We start from the raw sequence: 18986 nt of genomic DNA, 5'->3' as shown, positions 1-18986 counted from the left end.
TTTACAATGCATCGAAGAAGTTAAATGCGTTGCTATGATCATACAGAATTTTTCTTTCCATCATATTTTACTCTCTGATTCCAGTACAATCACCAACAAAACAGCTGACTGACAGTTCGAATAAGATTTTTATTCGACTCGAACTTCTAAATTTCGATAAGAGTGCCTAACACTTTTCTGATACTCCAATGACTACTCCAATCGGGTTACAATTACATGGAACGTAAATACATGAAAATGTTATTGTTGCTCTACTGAACTCACCTTCTATGAATTCGCTTTGATATGCTCGAAAGCTTCTACTTGCTACAGTCCCGTAAAAGGTTTTAATTGCAGGACAACCCCTAAATACCAGAATCAATTGAAGTGAAGAAAAGGGAAAAATTTGTAAAGGAGAATAACAAAATAAGTTAAAGATAAGAACCAAAATAAGTGTGAAATATGAAAATATTCTAATAAATAAATAGCCATTTGCTATCTGTTATCAAAATGATTGAATTGGGTAAGAAATATTGCTGGCTTAACCTCAGCTATTATAAATGGAGGAAGCTTTGCTTTCTACTTTAGTTGTGTTGTTTAAATGTGTGTGACTAGGTTTAATCGCCATAATATCCAATATATTTATATATCTTTAAATACATAAAATGAATGATTTTTTGTTTTAAAGTGCGTGATAAAGCTGCGTTAACTAAAATAATTTTAGGTGCAGAACATACTAAGACGCTCGATAATATTTTCCAAGCAGCCAATAAACATCCGAATTCACGTGTTTCGAAACTAATACACACTGTTGAGGCGGAACGTTCTCAAAAAAATATAGTTCTTCTGCTTATGGAGTTAGCAGAGCACGCAGAGTATGCTACTGATTTTGGCATATCTTTAAAATACGTAAGTTCCTATAGAAAAATTAAAACTCAGGTCTTAATATATAACTTTCTTATATTGTTTTTTGGTATTCCATTAGTATTTAGATTTATTTGAGCAATTGGGTATAGGACGAGAAATTGTATTAAATGAAGCCGGCTTGTTGCTATTGAACTCTTCAAAAATATATTCAAGGCGAGTCGATTTTGTACAGGATTTAGTGGAGCGCCAAATACTGACCTTGAACAATGCGGACAAGGAAATAGAGGAAGACAAGTAAGAGTGAATTCGAGCGAAAATATATCATTTATTAAATCTTAATTGGGCGTCGTGATTTCCAATCGGTTGATGTTGGATTTAATGTCTGTTATGAAGAGCAAATATTAAATGATAGAATTCGATTTTTTCAGTGAAATTTCGATTAAAGTTTTTTGAAGTCCCCAATTTTACGAAATATACCTCTCCACCTGCAGAAACTCGTAATTTCTGAGTAACTTTCTTTTGAACTACACACTCAAAAATCTCCAAAAAATTGATTTAAAAGTTTACAAATCTGGCCAAAAACTGTGTAATTTTTTTAAGTTTGTATGAATTTTGTAGTAGAATGAGCTATATTTTCATCAAAAAATTATTAAAATTAAATAAGGAAAAAAGTATATTATCAAAATTTTTTGCTTGATTACTATTCGGAATGGCCCACTGTGGGTATGAAACACCAAATGATAGAGAAAGTGTTTGCAATGGTAATGACAAACTTCCGAGTGCATTTTTGCCATGAGAAAGCACTTCATAAAAAGTCTATCTGCCGTTCCAAGGCGGCATAAAACTGTAGGCTTCTCCATTTTTGCGGATCAGCATCAATACGCACGACACGTATGGAGGAGAAGCTCGTTTTTTTTTTAGAATAGAGCGTATAATTATTAACAATATAGAGCAACGTTTGGAACATTTTGAAAATAGCATAGTAACTAATCATTTGTTCCTTTTAGTGCTAAAAATCAAACAAAGGACTCAACAGAAAAACCGAAACGCACTCGCAAACGCCTAGTAGCGCCAGTAGAGGACCCTTATGAAGTAGAGTTAATACCAAGGAAATTTCGCAAACTAACCGAAGAAAAGCGATTTATGCGTGGACATCCGCAAGACAAACCTAAAGTAATGTCATCTAAGTTCTATCGAATCGAATCGGAGCAATATATACACCCGGCGGCATGGACGCATGCAAGTATTGTTGATCTCGAAAATGAGGAAGACATTGATTCCAAACGAAACTACAAGCTGTTCACATATCATGTGGAGCATAGGTATAATACCTTGGTGGCAGACATTAATTTTCGGTTACACTTCAAAGTAAAAGACTATATTGATGAGGAAGAAGAACGGCTGGCAGAAATAGAAGAGCGCAATAACAGTTCGGTTAGCGATTTTACAGAATGGCCTCCACTTTCGGAGGAGTATGTTGAAAAATATTTAGATTTAGAGAATAGAGCTTTGGCCATAGGAGAAGCCTTAAAGAATCGGAAAGGAGCAGGACTAGCGGAAAATTACAAAGAGGTTACAAGGTTACCCAGAGAATCTAGCTTTGAAAGCAATCACAATTCGACCAAATGCATAAACGTAACTAATACTGATTCCATGCAACATGAATCGGGTGTTGGTGATAGCATTAGTTTGAATGATACCTCAAGTATTCATATTAGTTCAACGGCAAACAGATCTGAAATACTTGAAAGTAGTGAAAAAGAGGCTACAATAACAACTGATGAGGACATGAGTACAACAAATGTAACAGCACAAAGCTCAATGCTGGATTGTACCCAAACGCTGAACTCGACAGAGAAATCAGTTTTAGAATGCTGCACCGAAACCGAAAATTCAATAAACGCTTCAGCCATTAATTCACAAACGAATTCAATGGAATCGAATGGTTTAGAAAATTCCAACGCATTAAATATAATGGATCAGAGTGGAATTACCAACAATAGCATAGAAAATCGCCCAGAAAACGATACAGGCTTGGGTGAAAGCATAAACAAGCAAAACGAAACAAATGACTGCAATAATACAAAAAATAAGGAAGATGATTTATTAGCTGAAAGTACTGATGTAGTTGATAATTTATCGGCAACAATTAATGAAGTACAGTGTGAACAAAATGAAACGGGAATTGAGTTGACGGCTGAAAAGAAAACTGAAAATGGTTAGTATTTTAAATTTTTAAGTAATGAACAAATCGATATTTTTAACACCCTTCAGATAAAAACGAAGTCAACCTTGATAAAATTCGTGTTTACCTACCACATCTAGACGACGAGGGCGTATACTTCTCGGATTTGGATGATCAGGAACACCGAATGCTGTCCCCAAGAGTGATTACAACCGATGTTTTTCCTTCCATACCAGGAAAGGAGAATATAACCATTATTGTCGATGACGATATCAGAACGCTTTTAAATATTGAAGATGATGAACCACCCCCTACATATACGATCCCTGTGCAAATACGGCCTTCTACTCCCCCTTTAGAGTTGAATATTTTCAAATTTCACAAAAAAATACTTAAACGACGCTTACTCTTTAAGCTTGGTCCCGATATACTTCTTCGATCGGTGAGAACATTTTTTCAAGTTCACGGTTTTTTAGTATTGCATATCGTTTTATAAAATTTCCGTAGAGTTCAACGAAACGATATCAGTGTGGAGATGCGAGTGATCAACGCCAGTATAGGCCAATGAAATTATTCAATGATGCAACCGACGAGTTATGTGCTACCGAAACAGGTATACTTCATCCGTTATTTTTCTAGGAAAAAAACGTTTCATATTATCCCATATTGCAGATTACAATATACTTAGCGATTGTGAAGATGGAGAAGAATTCCTGGGGTTTACAGAAGAAGAGCAAGCCAATAAAATCCTACATCGTTTGAGCAGGGATTCGGGCGTTGACGCAGATGTGCCGCTAGTTCCCAACGTATGCAATCTGGATGTGATAAGCGAGGATTTAAATGAAGCAACGCAGTTGCAGGAACCAATAGCTACTAATGAGAAAATCGTGGATTTTAATGAAGCAACGCAGTTGCAGGAACCAATAGCTACAAATGAGGAAATCGTGGAAGGTGTTGACAAAGGCGAAAACGATTTGGCACCAAAAAATACTGAGGCTTTGCTGCATTCGAAAGAGAATGATTGTACAATTGAAGATGCTACAATTGAAGATTCTGCATTGGAAGAATCTACATACCCGAGTGAAGTGCCTAACGACGTTGACACTGAAATTAATAATACAATTATGGACCCAACACTATTTATTGAAAATGAACTCCGAAACTCAGGTAGCGAGCAGGACGTTCAGAATTGTAAAACAAAGGTGCTTAATGGTAAAATTATTAAAAATAAAATTAAACAAATTTATTTTTATTTTAAGATTCAAAAATGGCATGAGTATTTGCAACCAATCTTAGCAAAAGCACGGGATCGTCACCATTTCGACGTCTTTCAATTGGGTACGGAAATTATGAACGAGTTGCAAAAACCAATTATTTCACGAAACCATATATCAGCTTCATCTATCACCTTCCAAGACGTAATGATCAATAAGGACGACAGTTACGTGTCACGTTACTTTTTATCGACTTTACTACTGGTGAGTGCTTTTATTGAGTGCGTTATGATTTATAAGAGCTTAGTTAATAGTGAAAAAAATTGCTCAGCTAGTCCATGACGAAATGTGGCAACATAATTATATTTCGCCACCATTCATCTGGCAAATGCAGGTGAAACACATATATATATATACATTAGGGCGCACAGTGCGGCCGATTCCCAAAAAGCTGGCCAAAAGTCGAAAAAAAAGTTTCTAGATAGAGTTTTTTTGTCTTTGGGTTGGCTACAGTATTGCCTTGAGTAGTGAAAACCGTTCATAGCAACCTCCTGTACCCTAAGTATCCTCTGTATTTTCAGTCACAACGCGGCCTTCGTTTGAGCATCGTATTACTGTCGATGAATAGTGAAAGTTGTAAACATTTGAAAGATTTTGTAATGGAGTAAATTGAACAAAACCAAATGGAATCATCTTCGGAAGGTTAGTAAAATACGAGAAATCTTTAGTACATATCAATACCTCGACACAAAATTTTTAGCTGCAGCAATACGTAGATACATTTTTTGCAATTTTTTTATAAAATTTGTGTTTTCAAACTGTATAGTAATACAACGCCGTCATATGCTGCTTTGAAACCTATTAAAGGTTACTCAAAAAAAGTAATGGTTACTGAATAAAACAAGATTCAGCTGCTACCACTTGCTACCTTGCGACCCCGAAAACATATAAATTTACATGCATCTTGATTATGTTCTTGAATATACGCTATTTCACGTGAGGGGGTAGCCAATAGGGGTGGAAGGGGGTGGATTTTCAAAATTTTAAGATCAAATTCGTAATCAGCGACCCCGAAAACATATAAATTAACATGCATCTTGATTATGTTCTAGAATATACGCTATTTCACGTGAGGGGGTGGCCAATAGGGGTGGAAGGGAGTGGATTTTCAAAATTTTAAGATCAAATTCAGCGACCCCGACAACCCCCGAGTAAGAAATTTTGAATCAATTACTTAATTTTTTGAGTTTTGGCCAGCTTTTCGGGAATCGGCCGCACTGTGGGGCAGGTCGATTTAAAAATCGCTCATTGCTCTGTGAAAATCGTATTCTAGGGATCAAAATAAGAAACTTTGCCGAAGGAACCATACCTCTAAAACGAATTCTGATGCCCCCAATTTGGGTCGAACGAAAAATCCCACTTTGAGTGCTCCAATCGAGTCCAAATGTATGACCGACCCACACTAACTTTGGACGGCCGATCCACCCATGCCAGTGGCACACCCTCTGGAACTCCCCTGGGGGGTTCCCCATACAATAATTTTAAAATATCACCATTTTTGGCCTTTACATGAGAAAAGAAACTAAATAGTTCGGCCCAAATTGGGGGGCATCAGAATTGGTTTTAGAGGTATGGTTCCTTCGGCAAAGTTTCTTATTTTGATCCCTATTGTTGATCGAATTAGTATTGTCTTCGATGGGATTTTTAAGAAGATCGATCTAGTAGATATACATGGTTATGCTCCCACTGCACGTAATTTATTAGATACGAGTAATTCGAGGATTACCACGTTTCCACAGCGCCTTCGTTATCGACTTGGGCAGCTCTCTCTCTTGCTATTTTTCTCTGTTTTTTATTATTATTATTTGCTGTGAAGATTGGTAAAACAAGCTAAAACTAAGTGTTTATTTTATATTTCATATAAACATTTCAAAGTTCTTACTTTCTACCAGTTTAAAATCTCAGAGGTTTGTGATAACTTCAAAATTCCTAGGAGATGCAGCTGCGTCCATAGCTACAACTGCTTCTCATGGTGATGGAACAGTTCTTCAGAAGACAATTTGGTCTCCTCCACAATTCTTGAAGTATTCAGCAACTTCCACATACAATTTTTGACGTGATAACGTCTTATAATGATGTAGCCGGCTGCACGCACCAACAAATGCGTCGTTATCTTGCTCATTCGTCGTTATCTTGCTCATGCGTCGTTATCTTACTCATGTGGCGTTATCTTGCTCATGCGTCGTTACCTTGCTTGAACTGCAAGCGAGAGCGCGGAACGAACGACAAAGAGGCACAACCGGGCCACGCGTTCGGCAACGTTCAACATCTGGCTCTCTCCTACTTGAGTGAGTATATATATGTATGTATATGCGCATATGTATATAAATTCACATATTTGTATTTGCATATGCCTCCTTTCTCTGTTGAGAAAAGGACGATGAGAGGAAAAGTAGGAAATATGAAAGGGAGTGTTTCGAGTGTAATGTTTCTTGAAAAAGTCAAATCGATGATGGTGCCTCTTAGTGTTGTTGACTTATCAACGTCTGATGCACAATCGAAATTGAACATACATACATATCTTTCATGAATTTGGTATGTAAATGTTTCGTAATTTTTCATGTTTGTGTAAATGTAACGAGCCGATTTGTCAAAAGGGAATGGGAAAGCTGCTTACTGAGCAAACATTTTATTATTTAATCATGATGCAGATGAGAAAAAATTCATTTTAGAATGAAGCAGCGTTTGAAATGCTGCAAAATTTACATTTATGTGTCTTTTGCTTGTGCTACCAGCTCTGTGTGCGCATCTTGATGCTTTTTCTAAGAGACCCAAAGTTCCGTTTAAATATTAAATAAAGTCACTACAGCAATATGCGAACCCGGGAATGGTAGAATACTGAAAGTGACAGTTCTTGGCCGGATATAAATCCGGGTCGTTCCAGTAACTTATCACCGACTGTCGAGGAAACGCACGAACACTCACGAACCCATTCAACTGCGGTGGTTAGTTCCTAATGCGATTTAAAAAATCAATTTTGGCTCCCTTTGGTTTTGTATGTCCCCGTTTGCTTTCGTAACACACTTTCTTTTAAATTAAAAAGTGCTCGTTATCTTTCTAAATGTTCACTTCGACGTTAAAAAAAAGAGATATCGGTATTAAACATGTGGTATTAAGACGTGACTTACGGAAAAAATCATTTTCGTCTATACCCAAGCGCAGGGTATTACAATTTTCTTCACATAAGGATTGTATGTAACAACATAAAGGAATCTACAATATTTCATTGAAACTTGGTACCCATATTACCCTTTGTCCAAGGTAGTTTTGTATTGCAAGTGAACGAAATCGGCCAATAACCGCGCCCAATTCACATACATATAATCGTACTTTTCAAAAATGAAAAAATTATATCTCTGTTGTAAGTAACGAAAAATTAGTCACATCTGGTACAAATGATGAGCCCAAGAAGAAAAAAAAATTTTGAAAACTGGACTTACTTAGTACACGTATTGTTCCTGGTCTCATTTAGATGTGACATTAAAATTGTTGAGACTGGATTAAACCATGCCCAATTTTATATGGTACATCGCGCAAATTTCTGTCCGCGTGTCTGATCTTACAAGCTATAAATCTCATTGTGTGATAGGATTTTTGATTCCAAAATTAACAGTCAGCCAAAATTAAATTTGACTAAAATGTGCGCGGGTATAAGTTGAGGCCCCCAATAAACTGCCAACAACATGCGCACACACCCACAAACAATTTTCTTTAGTTGAATTTTCCGCGGGGAAAAAGTAGATTTTGATAGTGATATGCAACAACAAAACCTAAAAAACTGGTTGGGGAAACAGTACTTAATATATGATACGTCATTAACAAAAAGCTAGAATAAAATGTGAATAAAAAACAAAAAAAAATCAGTTTTTAACCACTTAAAAATCAAGTTGCAAACGCAAAGAGATCATGCCACCTGGTATTGACTTGACATATATAAAGTTCGGTTTGCACCGAATTTAGCCTCCTTACTTGTTTTTTTTAAGTATGCTAAATTCTATATACTAACATTCGGAAGGGTGTAGGTTCGAATCTCCGTGCATGGAATACCAAAATAATATAAATAGTTTTTTCTAATAGCGGTCGCCTCTCGCAAGGCAATGGCAAACCTCCGAGTATATTTCTGCCATGAAAAAGTATCTCATAAAAATATCTGCCGTTCGAAGATGGTATAAAACTTTATGCCTCTCCATTTTTAACAAAATATCAAGATGCACGCCACAAATAGGAGGAGGAGCTCGGCCGAACAGGGTGTAAGCGCCAATTACAATATAAAATAATTAATAAAATAAATTCCTGAAAAATTCTCAAAAAATTAAAGTTTAGTTATATCTTCAAAATTTCTAATTTTTTACAATCTGAAATCATATTCGGATTCAGAGTCAAATTTTGCATAAGAAATGTTAGTTAAATGCCAGGTGTACGCTGGTGTTATTGTTATATTCTTGTAGCTAACTTTTTTTCTCTTTTGCAGGCGAATCAAAATAACCTTAAAATTGATGTTAGCGGTAAATGCACTGAAGAGCCGTCCAGTTGGAGCGACATAAACTTGGAATTGTTAGACACAAAACGGCATACTGTAGCCATAGAAGACAATATCGGCATGGTGCAACCGAAATTGATAAGCAAAAGTAGCACCACAAAGCAGAATTTGAATAAATTATCTGCCACACCTGAGTTGGGGTGTAATTCGAGGCTTAATATTAGCGATGAAGTGGTTAATGTAAATTTAAATGTTTTGCGTCCGTTAAAACAAATTGAGAAACTGCAAAGTACAAATGACGACTATGATTCGGGTATTTTCTCAAATGAAGAGTGCTCGTCATGACAACAGACTGGCACAGCTTCTCCGTTACTGATGACTACTATGTAGTGTATATAAGTTGCCGTTATTTAGCTTAGAATAAGTATTGGGAAATTAATAGTGCATTTTCAGGGCATTCTTCGTTTGCACAAAGTCATCTTTATGCAATATGATTCGAATAAGTAAATATCACACCTGTGTGTGTGAGTGCAATATTTTGGAATTAGCTATATGCAAGTGTATTTGAAGTGAAAAGAAAAAATATGCATTTTTAAATATTATGCACGTGGCAAGCAATAATTATATTTTTCTTTACAATTTCTTATCTTGCAAGCAGATAAACGTAACAAATTTTTTTTTTTTTTGCAAATTATTGGTAAAGAAATTGTTTCATATTACGGCTATTCACAATTAAATGCAAATGACCTAGCAACTGAAATTTATTATGTCAAAAGTATACATTTAGTTGTATATATTTTTTAATATTTCACGTTGCCAGATTAATTGCATTTTATTGTGGTTTGCCGTAATATATTTTCTAATATTTCTCTTTTATTTGCCAATACAACAGCAAATATAACTTTTATAATTTACAATAAATTTGATAAATAACTAAATAACTTTGTACCTGATTCCTTAATGAATGTTGAGGAGGGTAATATGCCTAGGGCAATAACTCTAGAAATAAGGCGTACTTAGTTTTAAAAAAATTATCAAGCAGTACTGCTACATTTATATTTCATGAGGAATCGCACCCAAATTTCAAAGATATATGAAATTATGAATAAAACCAATTCAGATGTACATATGTATAGAGATATATTACCGTAGCCATAAGCATTAAATTTAAGTAATAGTTATGAAATAGAACTATTGAGTTAGTTGTAAAATGTTTTCACAGTAAATAAATAGTATAATATTTCACTAAACAAAACGTTTTCTTCTCTACAGCTGTAAAAGGTTAGGTTAGGTTTGGCTGCTGCATCGCACCGGGAAACAGCGATGCCACTTAGACCACGAAATGGGTCCGTTGTGAGCTGCAGGGGCTGAGATACATTTCCCCTTCCAAATTGAGCCATCCTGAGCTTTAAACAAAGCTTAAAAGATTGTTGATGCCTAAAGTGTATAGATTATCCATATTCATTAGGAAGTAGGTTGTTGTTGTTGAAGCAGTATACTTAACCCTCTCAGTGTTATGTAGATCACCCGTCATCATCGTCTAGTTCATCTAACGGTAGGCCCAGGAAACTTGCTGCTTCCACAGGTTGGGTCCAGAGGGAGAGGGTTGTTAGATGGGTGGGTATATCTTAAATATTGGCTAGAGCGGGGTATTTGCAAATTGTTTCCAACTCCTCCTCATTCCTACAGCTACGACAGAAATCATTTATAATCCCCTTACGTGATATTCTATGAGATAATGTCCGGTGAGGTCCCCTACTAAGGTCCTAATTTGAAGTCTACTTAATTTTATAATATTCTTGGATATACGTAAATTGAGCATTGGTCATGTTTGCCTAGCGATTTCACAGATATTGGCACTAATACATATTTGATTTACAAAATTAGAAATAGTGCGTCCATAACAAGAAGCTTACACAAGTTGCGAGAGGTACCATAAAATTCCTTATGTTTGGCAAACAGGTACCTTTTCTGGCAAGTTGGTCAGCCGCACAGCTCACTGGGATATATGTCTGCCATCTCATTAAGAGATTGGCGGCAATGTAAGACATCCTTGATGGAATGCATCCAGAGCACGTAGGGCAGCTCGGCTGTCTGATAAAATGTAGATATCTTTTGATGATATTCCGTTTGTCTTTAACCATCTGAAGGCTTAATGAATAACGTTTATTTCCACTTGAAAAACACTACAGTGATCCGGTAGTTTAAAGGTTTCATGGATAAAAAACCTTTCGCATTATAGCCCTGATCCTACACCGGTATCCATTTTAGATTCGTCCGTGTAGATCTTAACGGGATCTTAATGGGTGATGGATCTTCTTGAAAACATTCCAGTCTAGAAGGGATTTTCACTGAGATATTCCTTTCGAAGCGAATGCGAGGGTGATAATCACAATCACTGGATATGTCCATATAGGCGTCTATAATGTCCATGTGTGACAGTTTTCCATTGTGAGCTCGCTCTGAGCCTTAAAGCGAAAAAAGCCCGCTGAGTATTTGCAGAAGAGATCAAGGGGTGACGGATGTAACATGGTGTCCAAAGCCATGGATGGCGTGGTTTTCATGACGCCACATAATTCTGCTGATCTCTGTACCTTACTCAATAAATTAGAATAAGTCAGACAACATTTCCATATAGGACAATTGACAACTGCAGTATAAAACCAATGAGCAACCTTAGGTTTAATTCCCGAGCTCTTTCCTAAAGCTCTCTTGCAGGCATAAAACGCTAGGATAGCTTTCTTAACTCTTTCTATGATATTTGACTTCCAAGTCAATTTCCTATCTATGGCTAGTCCCAAGTTTCTTCCGAAATCATAAGAGCTTCCCTCCTTAAGCATTATTGAACGTAACTGAGGGAAACTATCTTTCTTATCCCTATCCTGTACGATATGAGTTGTGTTTTGCGTGGGTTTCCTCCTACACCAAATTTTTCTATCCACTTAGAATTTAGAGTAACTAACGAATCGAAAACAAAATCTTTGTGCACTGGAAAACTTCCAAATTAATGTAAATCTGTCATATTGATCGACAGTTACACTTTTGAGCGGGCGGCATCGTTTAAATATTTTGGATCCTAACAAGAAGTGAGTGCGTGGCTCTAGGTTCTTCGTTTCTTTCTAAGCGAACAAAGCTGAAACTCTATAAAACTATTGTATAATTAGGCCTTGCGTTACTCACGCTTTTTGAAATCTGGGAGATGCACACGGCGGATGAAGAAAAGCTTAACATTTTTGAGCGAAAAATTCTACGCTGCATTTTAGGGCCGGTACGGATACATCACGTCAACTATCGCCTACCTTACAACGATGAATGTTTAGCTGAGCTATCATAAATGGCTTACAAATCGCCGACTTCATCAAGTTTCAGCGCATTAACTTAGTTGGACATGTTCTGAGGATGAGCCCCCATACGAAATCGCAAAAAAGATTTACAATAGCAACCTGTATGTGCCTTGGAAAAGGGGTCGCTCACGGGAAACTTGGATTGATACAATTAATGACGACGCCAAAATCTTTGAACTGAAAAATTAGAGAATGTCTACAAGATGCCGAGATTCTTGGTCGAAGTTATCAACCCGGACCGTCACGCCAACAATGATAATGATGAAATATTACTTCGTACGTTGGCAACAACGCCTCCTTGCCGTAACGAAACGTAGGATGGAGCAGAGCAAAACACATGCTCCCGAGTTTTGCGCTACGTGCTCCATTAAACACTGTCCTATTGCATGGCATTACGAAGACAATATCCGTGAGGCGTCGCTTGAAGTGTTTGAAAGAAAGATTCTGTCGAAAGAAATTTTTCATGTTTAAAGTCAGCTTAAAAATTCATTCGCCACTTAACCTAAATGTTCCAGTTGGATGTCGGGAACTGAGGTAAATTGCAGAACGCTTGTTTCCAGGCAAACGGTAGCCTCTTCTTTTGTAAATTAAAACTGTCAATCGTGAAGTGTTTACGACGGTCTAAATCTTTTGCCTTTTAAAGTTCGTTCAATTTTTACTGAACTCGTAACCTTCTTTTATAAAAAATGTAGATCAATAAGTAAGAAATTAATTTGCCTTAAAGCCTTACAATATAAATGATTGTAAATTTTTATTTATAAAAATAAACATGCTTCGCATTATTTCAGGTTTACACTCATTCCGAATCGCTATCTGTGCCCGTTTTTTCGTCACCTTTCTTTTCTTCAGTCTTATAATGTCGGTATTCTTTCTTCAATTCCCACATATTTTTATGAGGATTCTTCATATTGTAGTCGCATACTTCTTTGAGTATTTCTTTAAGATAGCCAATAGGCTGTTTAGTTATTTTTACTAAATCTTTAATATTGTAGTACTGATGTTTTTCGAACGCATTAAATAGCATATCCATAACTGAATTTTTATCATCACGCGCCTTCTTTCCTTCCGCCTTCTTTCGTTCTCGATACTCGATCTGCAATTAATAAAACATAAGACAAGTGAAAACAAATTATTTATCCAAATATGTAAAATATACGAACATTGTGAGCGTGGTCTTTAACTGGCTTGAAGTTCTGTACAATTTTGTCTATTGGCTGGACTTTCCGTTGGGGTACTGATGCTTTTCGTATAGATTCAAGTTTTAATTGCATGTAGCAGTTGTCAGCAATCGGCCGACATTCTAGCTTTTGCACAATGCGACCTTCCATATACAACTTTTCCGCCTCGCTAAGAGGCTGTGGTTCCTTATCTTTGGCATTACTTATATTATTTGACTCCAGTGGCATAACATGCGAGAATACACCAAGCGTTTGCTTAGTCACCACAGAAACGTCCAAAATATGCTCAGTGGGAATTTTTTCCTCGGGATCCAAGTTAACCACAGCCTGTGTAAGCGATAAGGACACTTGGGCCTTCTGTCCCGGTGTTTTACTAATGCGTAACTTCCCCACATCCATATTTGAAGGCGCTTTAGACCATTTCTGAGCAATATATTTCGGGACTTTAACCAACCAAACTCCTCGTCCCGCATTGGACAAATCTAACTCTCTATCATCTTTTGACATATTACAGCTTCCTTTGTTTGGAAGTTAGATTTTTACTAATTATAAAACTCTTCTAAATACCACTTTTAAGAATTTCCCTCTCACTGATTAAAGTTTTCAATTGCAAATAAATAACTTCATTAGTGACGGACGAGTACGAAATGTTTTATTCGATTTTGTCGATCACTCAAAAAAACTTTCGATTACTATCGATATTTTCTCTCATACACGAACTGCAGGTCTCAGTTAGTCAGGCTTACGCTACGTTCCCACTGCACAGAATTCGTTCTCCGATTCTTAATTCGCTCTTCTATTGGTTATTCACTTCAAAAATACCTTTCGAATTGCGCAATTCCCCACACAAATTTTGGGAACGAATTGGTTTGTAAGTAATTCAGTCACTATTACTACTTTTCAAATTACGAAAAAATCGTTGTGTTACCTTATTTTGATTTGAAAGAGTAATCCCAAAACAAAATTAGCAAACGAATTTTAGTATTAAATGGTGGTAATAGCATTCATTTGCGCGGAAGGGGAAATCCTTTTTGTTATGGCATCTCATCGCAACATGGCACTAATGTTTTACATGTTGCCCATATCGAGGCAATTTGATTGGCTGCTGATGTCTAAAATTTAGAAATACGTACACAAGAATGACGCAAATGAAATAAAGAGGGGGAAAAAACGTGAACAAACGAAACCTCTCAAACCAGCAAACTAAACAGTGGAAACCAGCAAAATACCTATAGTTGAAAACGGTGAATGCAGCCTATGTAAAGACATTAAATTTTGATGATTTTTGCCAAGCAAATTTCGTTCCCTCTTTCGTAATTCAATACCCTTCGAGTTACGTAATTCTCCATACAACATTTTGTAAATAATTAAGTCTCAATTAGTTCACAAAATACGAACAAATCCTTATCATTTTCATTTTTTGTCAGAAATTACACAAAACGAAAGAATAAACCAGAACAGAAGTAGCAAACGTTGAATAATTACCAGAAAAACTTAAATTTAAATAAGGGGGGCAAAAATATATTGTAAAAAAATTATTATGTCGAGGTGGTTGCTAAATATTTTAAAACTTGTTGAGGAGACACAATTTTCTTTTGAATAACTGTTTCGCCTTCATAAGCAGCAGTTGCAATTATTGAAGGATACTAGGTTTGAAGTGATCATTAAACTCTGAAAGTTTAACCGGGAAAAAAGTAAATACTTTGAAGTATTAATATCAATTATAAAATGAAGTAAAATGTTAGTTTAAACTTACTTTGTTCTTCATCACCGATATTCACCTTAAACAATATTAGTAAAAATTGGAGAAATCAAACAAAAAGGAAAGCTACACAAGTGGGTTACGAATGCGCCGTGAAAAAGCGAAAATTCTCTAATTACCTAACGAATTACGCGTCGTAGGAACATAGCCTTAGGGTACTTTATTTTTTGCCCGAAAATCCGATAATTGATTTCTAGAACTCGACCCCAAAAAATATCGTTCTATGCAATTTCGAAAATATCGATACCGAATAGGAAGGGTTTTGACACGGTGTCTTATCACAACGAAATTCGAGCCCATATCAGATTAACCTGTTTTCGTTTTCTGTTTATCATGGCCCCTCCGGCCGCACGGCAGCGGTATAATGCTAATAAATTAGACAATGGCATCGGCCTAACAAAAAAACCACCTAGGAAAATTGATAGCAACCAAAGAAAGGATTTCAAGAAGAGGTGAAATTGTCTTTTCGAAAAATATGGTGTTATATATTTTCGGTATTTTCGGTTTCATTCACAGTTCAAGTGGGACGAAAACAAATGCTTCTGTTGTGGCCACAAATACTAGAACGACAATTGTACCAAGTGTAGAGACTGCATTTAAGACTTTTATTAGTGCGCGTTTGTGTAGCGCTATTTGGGCATACATATCTGATTGCGACGAAACTTTCAACTACTGGGAGCCACTTCATTATGTTATTAATGGCCACGGTATGCAAACGTGGGAGTATAGCCCACAATTTGCTCTACGCTCCTATACATATCTGTTATTGCAAGGTGTGCCCGGCTGGATATACCAAAAACTCTTCAATCCAAGTCCAATTCTTATATTCTACATGATACGATGTATTTTAGGATTTGGTTGCGCTGTTATGGAGCGTTTTATGTATAAGTACGCAAACATTTATTCTTTGTCGTTGAATGTTGTAAAACTACTTGATTAATGCATTCTAGATCGATCTGCCAAGAGTTCGGAATACACATAGGACGGCTATGGTTGATTTTTCAGCTTTTCAGTGTTGGCATGTTTGTGTCAAGTGCTGCTTTATTGCCATCATCTTTCTCAATGTACTTTGGATGTGCCGCTATTGCTGCGTGGTGGCAACTGAAGTATAGTCTGGCGATATTTTTTGTCGCTATTTCAGCTTTACTTGGCTGGCCTTTCTCAGTCGTATTAGGTGTGCCAATCGCTTTAGATATGCTGCTACGTAAACGGTTGTGGAGGACGTTTTTAACATGGACTTTAATTTCTGCAATTACCATCGGAATTCCAATGGTTGTTATCGATAGCACCTACTTCGGTAAATTAGTTATCGCGCCATTGAACCTAGTAATGTACAACGTTTTCACCAGCCATGGACCGAATATATTTGGCACCGAACCATTCAAGTATTACATAATCAATGGATTCTTAAACTTTAACATCATTTGGGTGAGTGGATACACACTGTACACAATACAGTTATAATATTAACAGAAGTAATTTTATTTCAGATGTTTGCTCTAATTACACCGGTTATGCTACTGATTGATCATTTTGTGGTACCAGCAAAATCCAAGTCAACGTTAAATTTTCCACGATATCTATCATTAGCGCCTCTATATCTCTGGCTGCTAGTTTTCTTTCCACAACCACATAAGGAGGAACGCTTTCTTTTCCCCATTTATCCGCTAATATCACTGTGTGGCGCCATCACTGTTGATGTTTTTCAACGCATTTTCTATCGGCTAAAGTCATTATTAGCGGTTAAGAATAAAACTGCGGTGGGATCTCACTATCTGGAGCACACAATGTTCATTGCTATTTTCGTTATGCTTGTAAGCACTTTGTTAGGTTTGTCAAGAGTATTTTCTCTGTATCGAAACTATCACGCACCAATGGATATCGTTATGGAGCTGAACAAATTTAAGACGTCCGAGCAATATCAAGATGACAGAGTATATAATGTGTGCATTGGAAAAGATTGGTATCGTTATCCAGGTAGCTTCTTTTTGCCGGCCAAAAATTTCCGCTTACGCTTTTTGAAATCGGAGTTTCGGGGCATGTTACCAGTTTACTATACGGACGGAAAAAATGCTACACAAGTGGTGCATCCATATTTCAATGATATGAATCAAGAAGACGAAAGAACGTATTTTAATTACAATAACTGCGATTTTTTAATATATTTCGATGAAGGGAAATATACAGAGCTGGAACCCAACTACTCCAATTATACCAAAGATTGGATAAACACAAAAACATTACCATTTCTTATTCAAGAGAAATCACATAGGCTCTTCAGAGCTTTTTATATACCATTTTTTACGGACGACTATATTTCTTACGGGCATTTCAATTTACTTAAGCGTAAAATAAAATCAAGTTAAGGAATAACGATAGCTAAATGTGTTTTGGTATTAATTATTGGAAATTTTACTTTAATAATTGGCAAAAATAAATACTTATGACCCAACCAAGGTGTATGACTGGCTGCTGAGTAGGTTGTGTGTATTTGTATGAAGAACAACACATTAGCAAAGGCTTTATTGCCGGACAGGTCGCTGTAAACTGAAGGTATATACTTTTAATTGCTACGGTATTGTGGTGACAACGATAAAAAAATTGTTCGTTCACACGACTGTCGGCTCTACGTAACCGGAACGACCCGAATTTATACCCAGCCAAGGACTTTAGTAGCATTCCCCGTATATGTATGGGCAATGTTTATGCTAATACAACAACAACAGAATATATAAATTGTTTGGAAGAAAGGGCCTAGCACGGTCAACAAAAAAAAAATAAAAAAAGGAATGGCTAAAAATAAACTGTATTTCGTTGTTACTAGAAACTTACACTTTGTTATACTAAAAATCAAATCCAGTTTAAAGTTTTGATGAAATTTTGAGAAATCTTGTGCAAAGTTAAACACTTTGCGTGGTATGGTTTTTGTTGTAGTATGAACTATAAAAAAATTTTAAAAAGCGTCAACAAAATTGTTTCATAACCTACTTAGGATCAGAATTTTTAAGTGATTTATTATTTTTAATAAGTTTTTTATTGTTTAATAAAAAATATTTAATTTTATTATTTAATATATTCTATTAATTTTTATGTTTTTCTATGTATCGAAGCATTGAAATAAAAAGTGTAATTGATTGAAAAATTGTAGGGCAAAACTTTCCTTTACTACCACGATATATTTGAATGGGGGGCGGAGAGGGAGGGGGCGTGGCACCACCCACCACGCCCATTAGAAAGAGCAAGGTCACACCATTATAACTGTGAAAGTCCCAACTTCCTAGTGTCCCTATGGAACCCCCAGGAGAAGTTTAAAAATTAGGTTTTTTCCGACCGCATTTGCAGTTTGTACTGAAATACAGTTGAAGAGAAGAGTATACAGCAGTCGTCAACCCAGCAAGCATTTAATTAGGTTTTATATTTCATAGCACTTATTAAAACGTGGTTTTATCGTAAAAGTTACGAGTGCCGATGGCGAAAATTTAGGTCAAAAATTGTCCGATTTTGCATTATTTCACTATTTATAAAAATTTTTTTTTTGTAAAAATATTTGTTTTTGTAATATACCTACATGTATATTTGAAATCAAAAAAGCGCCGCAGCCGAAAATTTGGACTAAAAATCGCGCGATTTTTATTCCAAATTTTCAGTATTTGTAAAAATAATTGTTTTTGTAATATATATATATATATTTGATATCAAAAAAGCGCCCCTATAAATAATAGAAATAACAATAAAAGAAGTGTTCCCTTTTGGTTGACTGGGTTTTTCTTATTTCGCTTTGTTCTTCTCTCTCTCATCGTTCGTTTGACAGTTCGCTCCTCAAATTTATTCTGCACGGTATTACAAACGGTTAGAAGAACATTTGTAATAATAGAATTTTAATAGAATTTGGACTATTATTTAGTAAAAATAGCTTT

General features: G+C 36.0%; 3 protein-coding genes across 4 annotated transcripts; 2 read left to right on the top strand and 1 right to left on the bottom strand.

Moving 5' to 3' along the window:
- Window positions 1-341: 341 nt before the first annotated feature.
- Window positions 342-10005, top strand: LOC129253037 (uncharacterized). Of its 2 annotated transcripts, none has more exons than XM_054891265.1 (9): window positions 342-502; window positions 704-888; window positions 965-1140; window positions 1854-3064; window positions 3121-3473; window positions 3539-3644; window positions 3704-4233; window positions 4291-4509; window positions 8777-10005. In XM_054891265.1, the coding sequence occupies exons 1-9, from the start codon at window positions 490-492 to the stop codon at window positions 9128-9130; spliced, it is 3147 nt and encodes a 1048-aa protein (XP_054747240.1). In that variant the 5' UTR covers window positions 342-489; the 3' UTR covers window positions 9131-10005. The 2 variants fall into 2 exon arrangements, with proteins under 2 accessions (XP_054747240.1, XP_054747239.1); XM_054891264.1 differs by having other exon boundaries at window positions 668-888.
- Window positions 10006-12841: 2836 nt separating this feature from the next.
- Window positions 12842-13955, bottom strand: LOC129248141 (general transcription factor IIF subunit 2). The gene is made up of 2 exons (XM_054887589.1): window positions 13290-13955; window positions 12842-13222 (listed from the first exon to the last, which is right to left on the bottom strand). Exons 1-2 carry the CDS (start codon window positions 13812-13814, stop codon window positions 12926-12928), a joined length of 822 nt encoding a protein of 273 aa, XP_054743564.1. The 5' UTR covers window positions 13815-13955; the 3' UTR covers window positions 12842-12925.
- Window positions 13956-15333: 1378 nt separating this feature from the next.
- Window positions 15334-17447, top strand: LOC129253260 (alpha-1,2-mannosyltransferase ALG9). Its single transcript, XM_054891559.1, has 4 exons — window positions 15334-15521; window positions 15586-15957; window positions 16020-16497; window positions 16560-17447. Exons 1-4 carry the CDS (start codon window positions 15403-15405, stop codon window positions 17433-17435), a joined length of 1845 nt encoding a protein of 614 aa, XP_054747534.1. The 5' UTR covers window positions 15334-15402; the 3' UTR covers window positions 17436-17447.
- The last annotated feature ends 1539 nt before the right edge of the window (window positions 17448-18986 follow it).

Source organism: Anastrepha obliqua, chromosome 1 (assembly GCF_027943255.1).
Source record: "Anastrepha obliqua isolate idAnaObli1 chromosome 1, idAnaObli1_1.0, whole genome shotgun sequence".
Taxonomy (NCBI): Eukaryota; Metazoa; Arthropoda; class Insecta; order Diptera; family Tephritidae; genus Anastrepha; species Anastrepha obliqua.
This window is presented reverse-complemented; position numbering and strand designations above follow the sequence as displayed.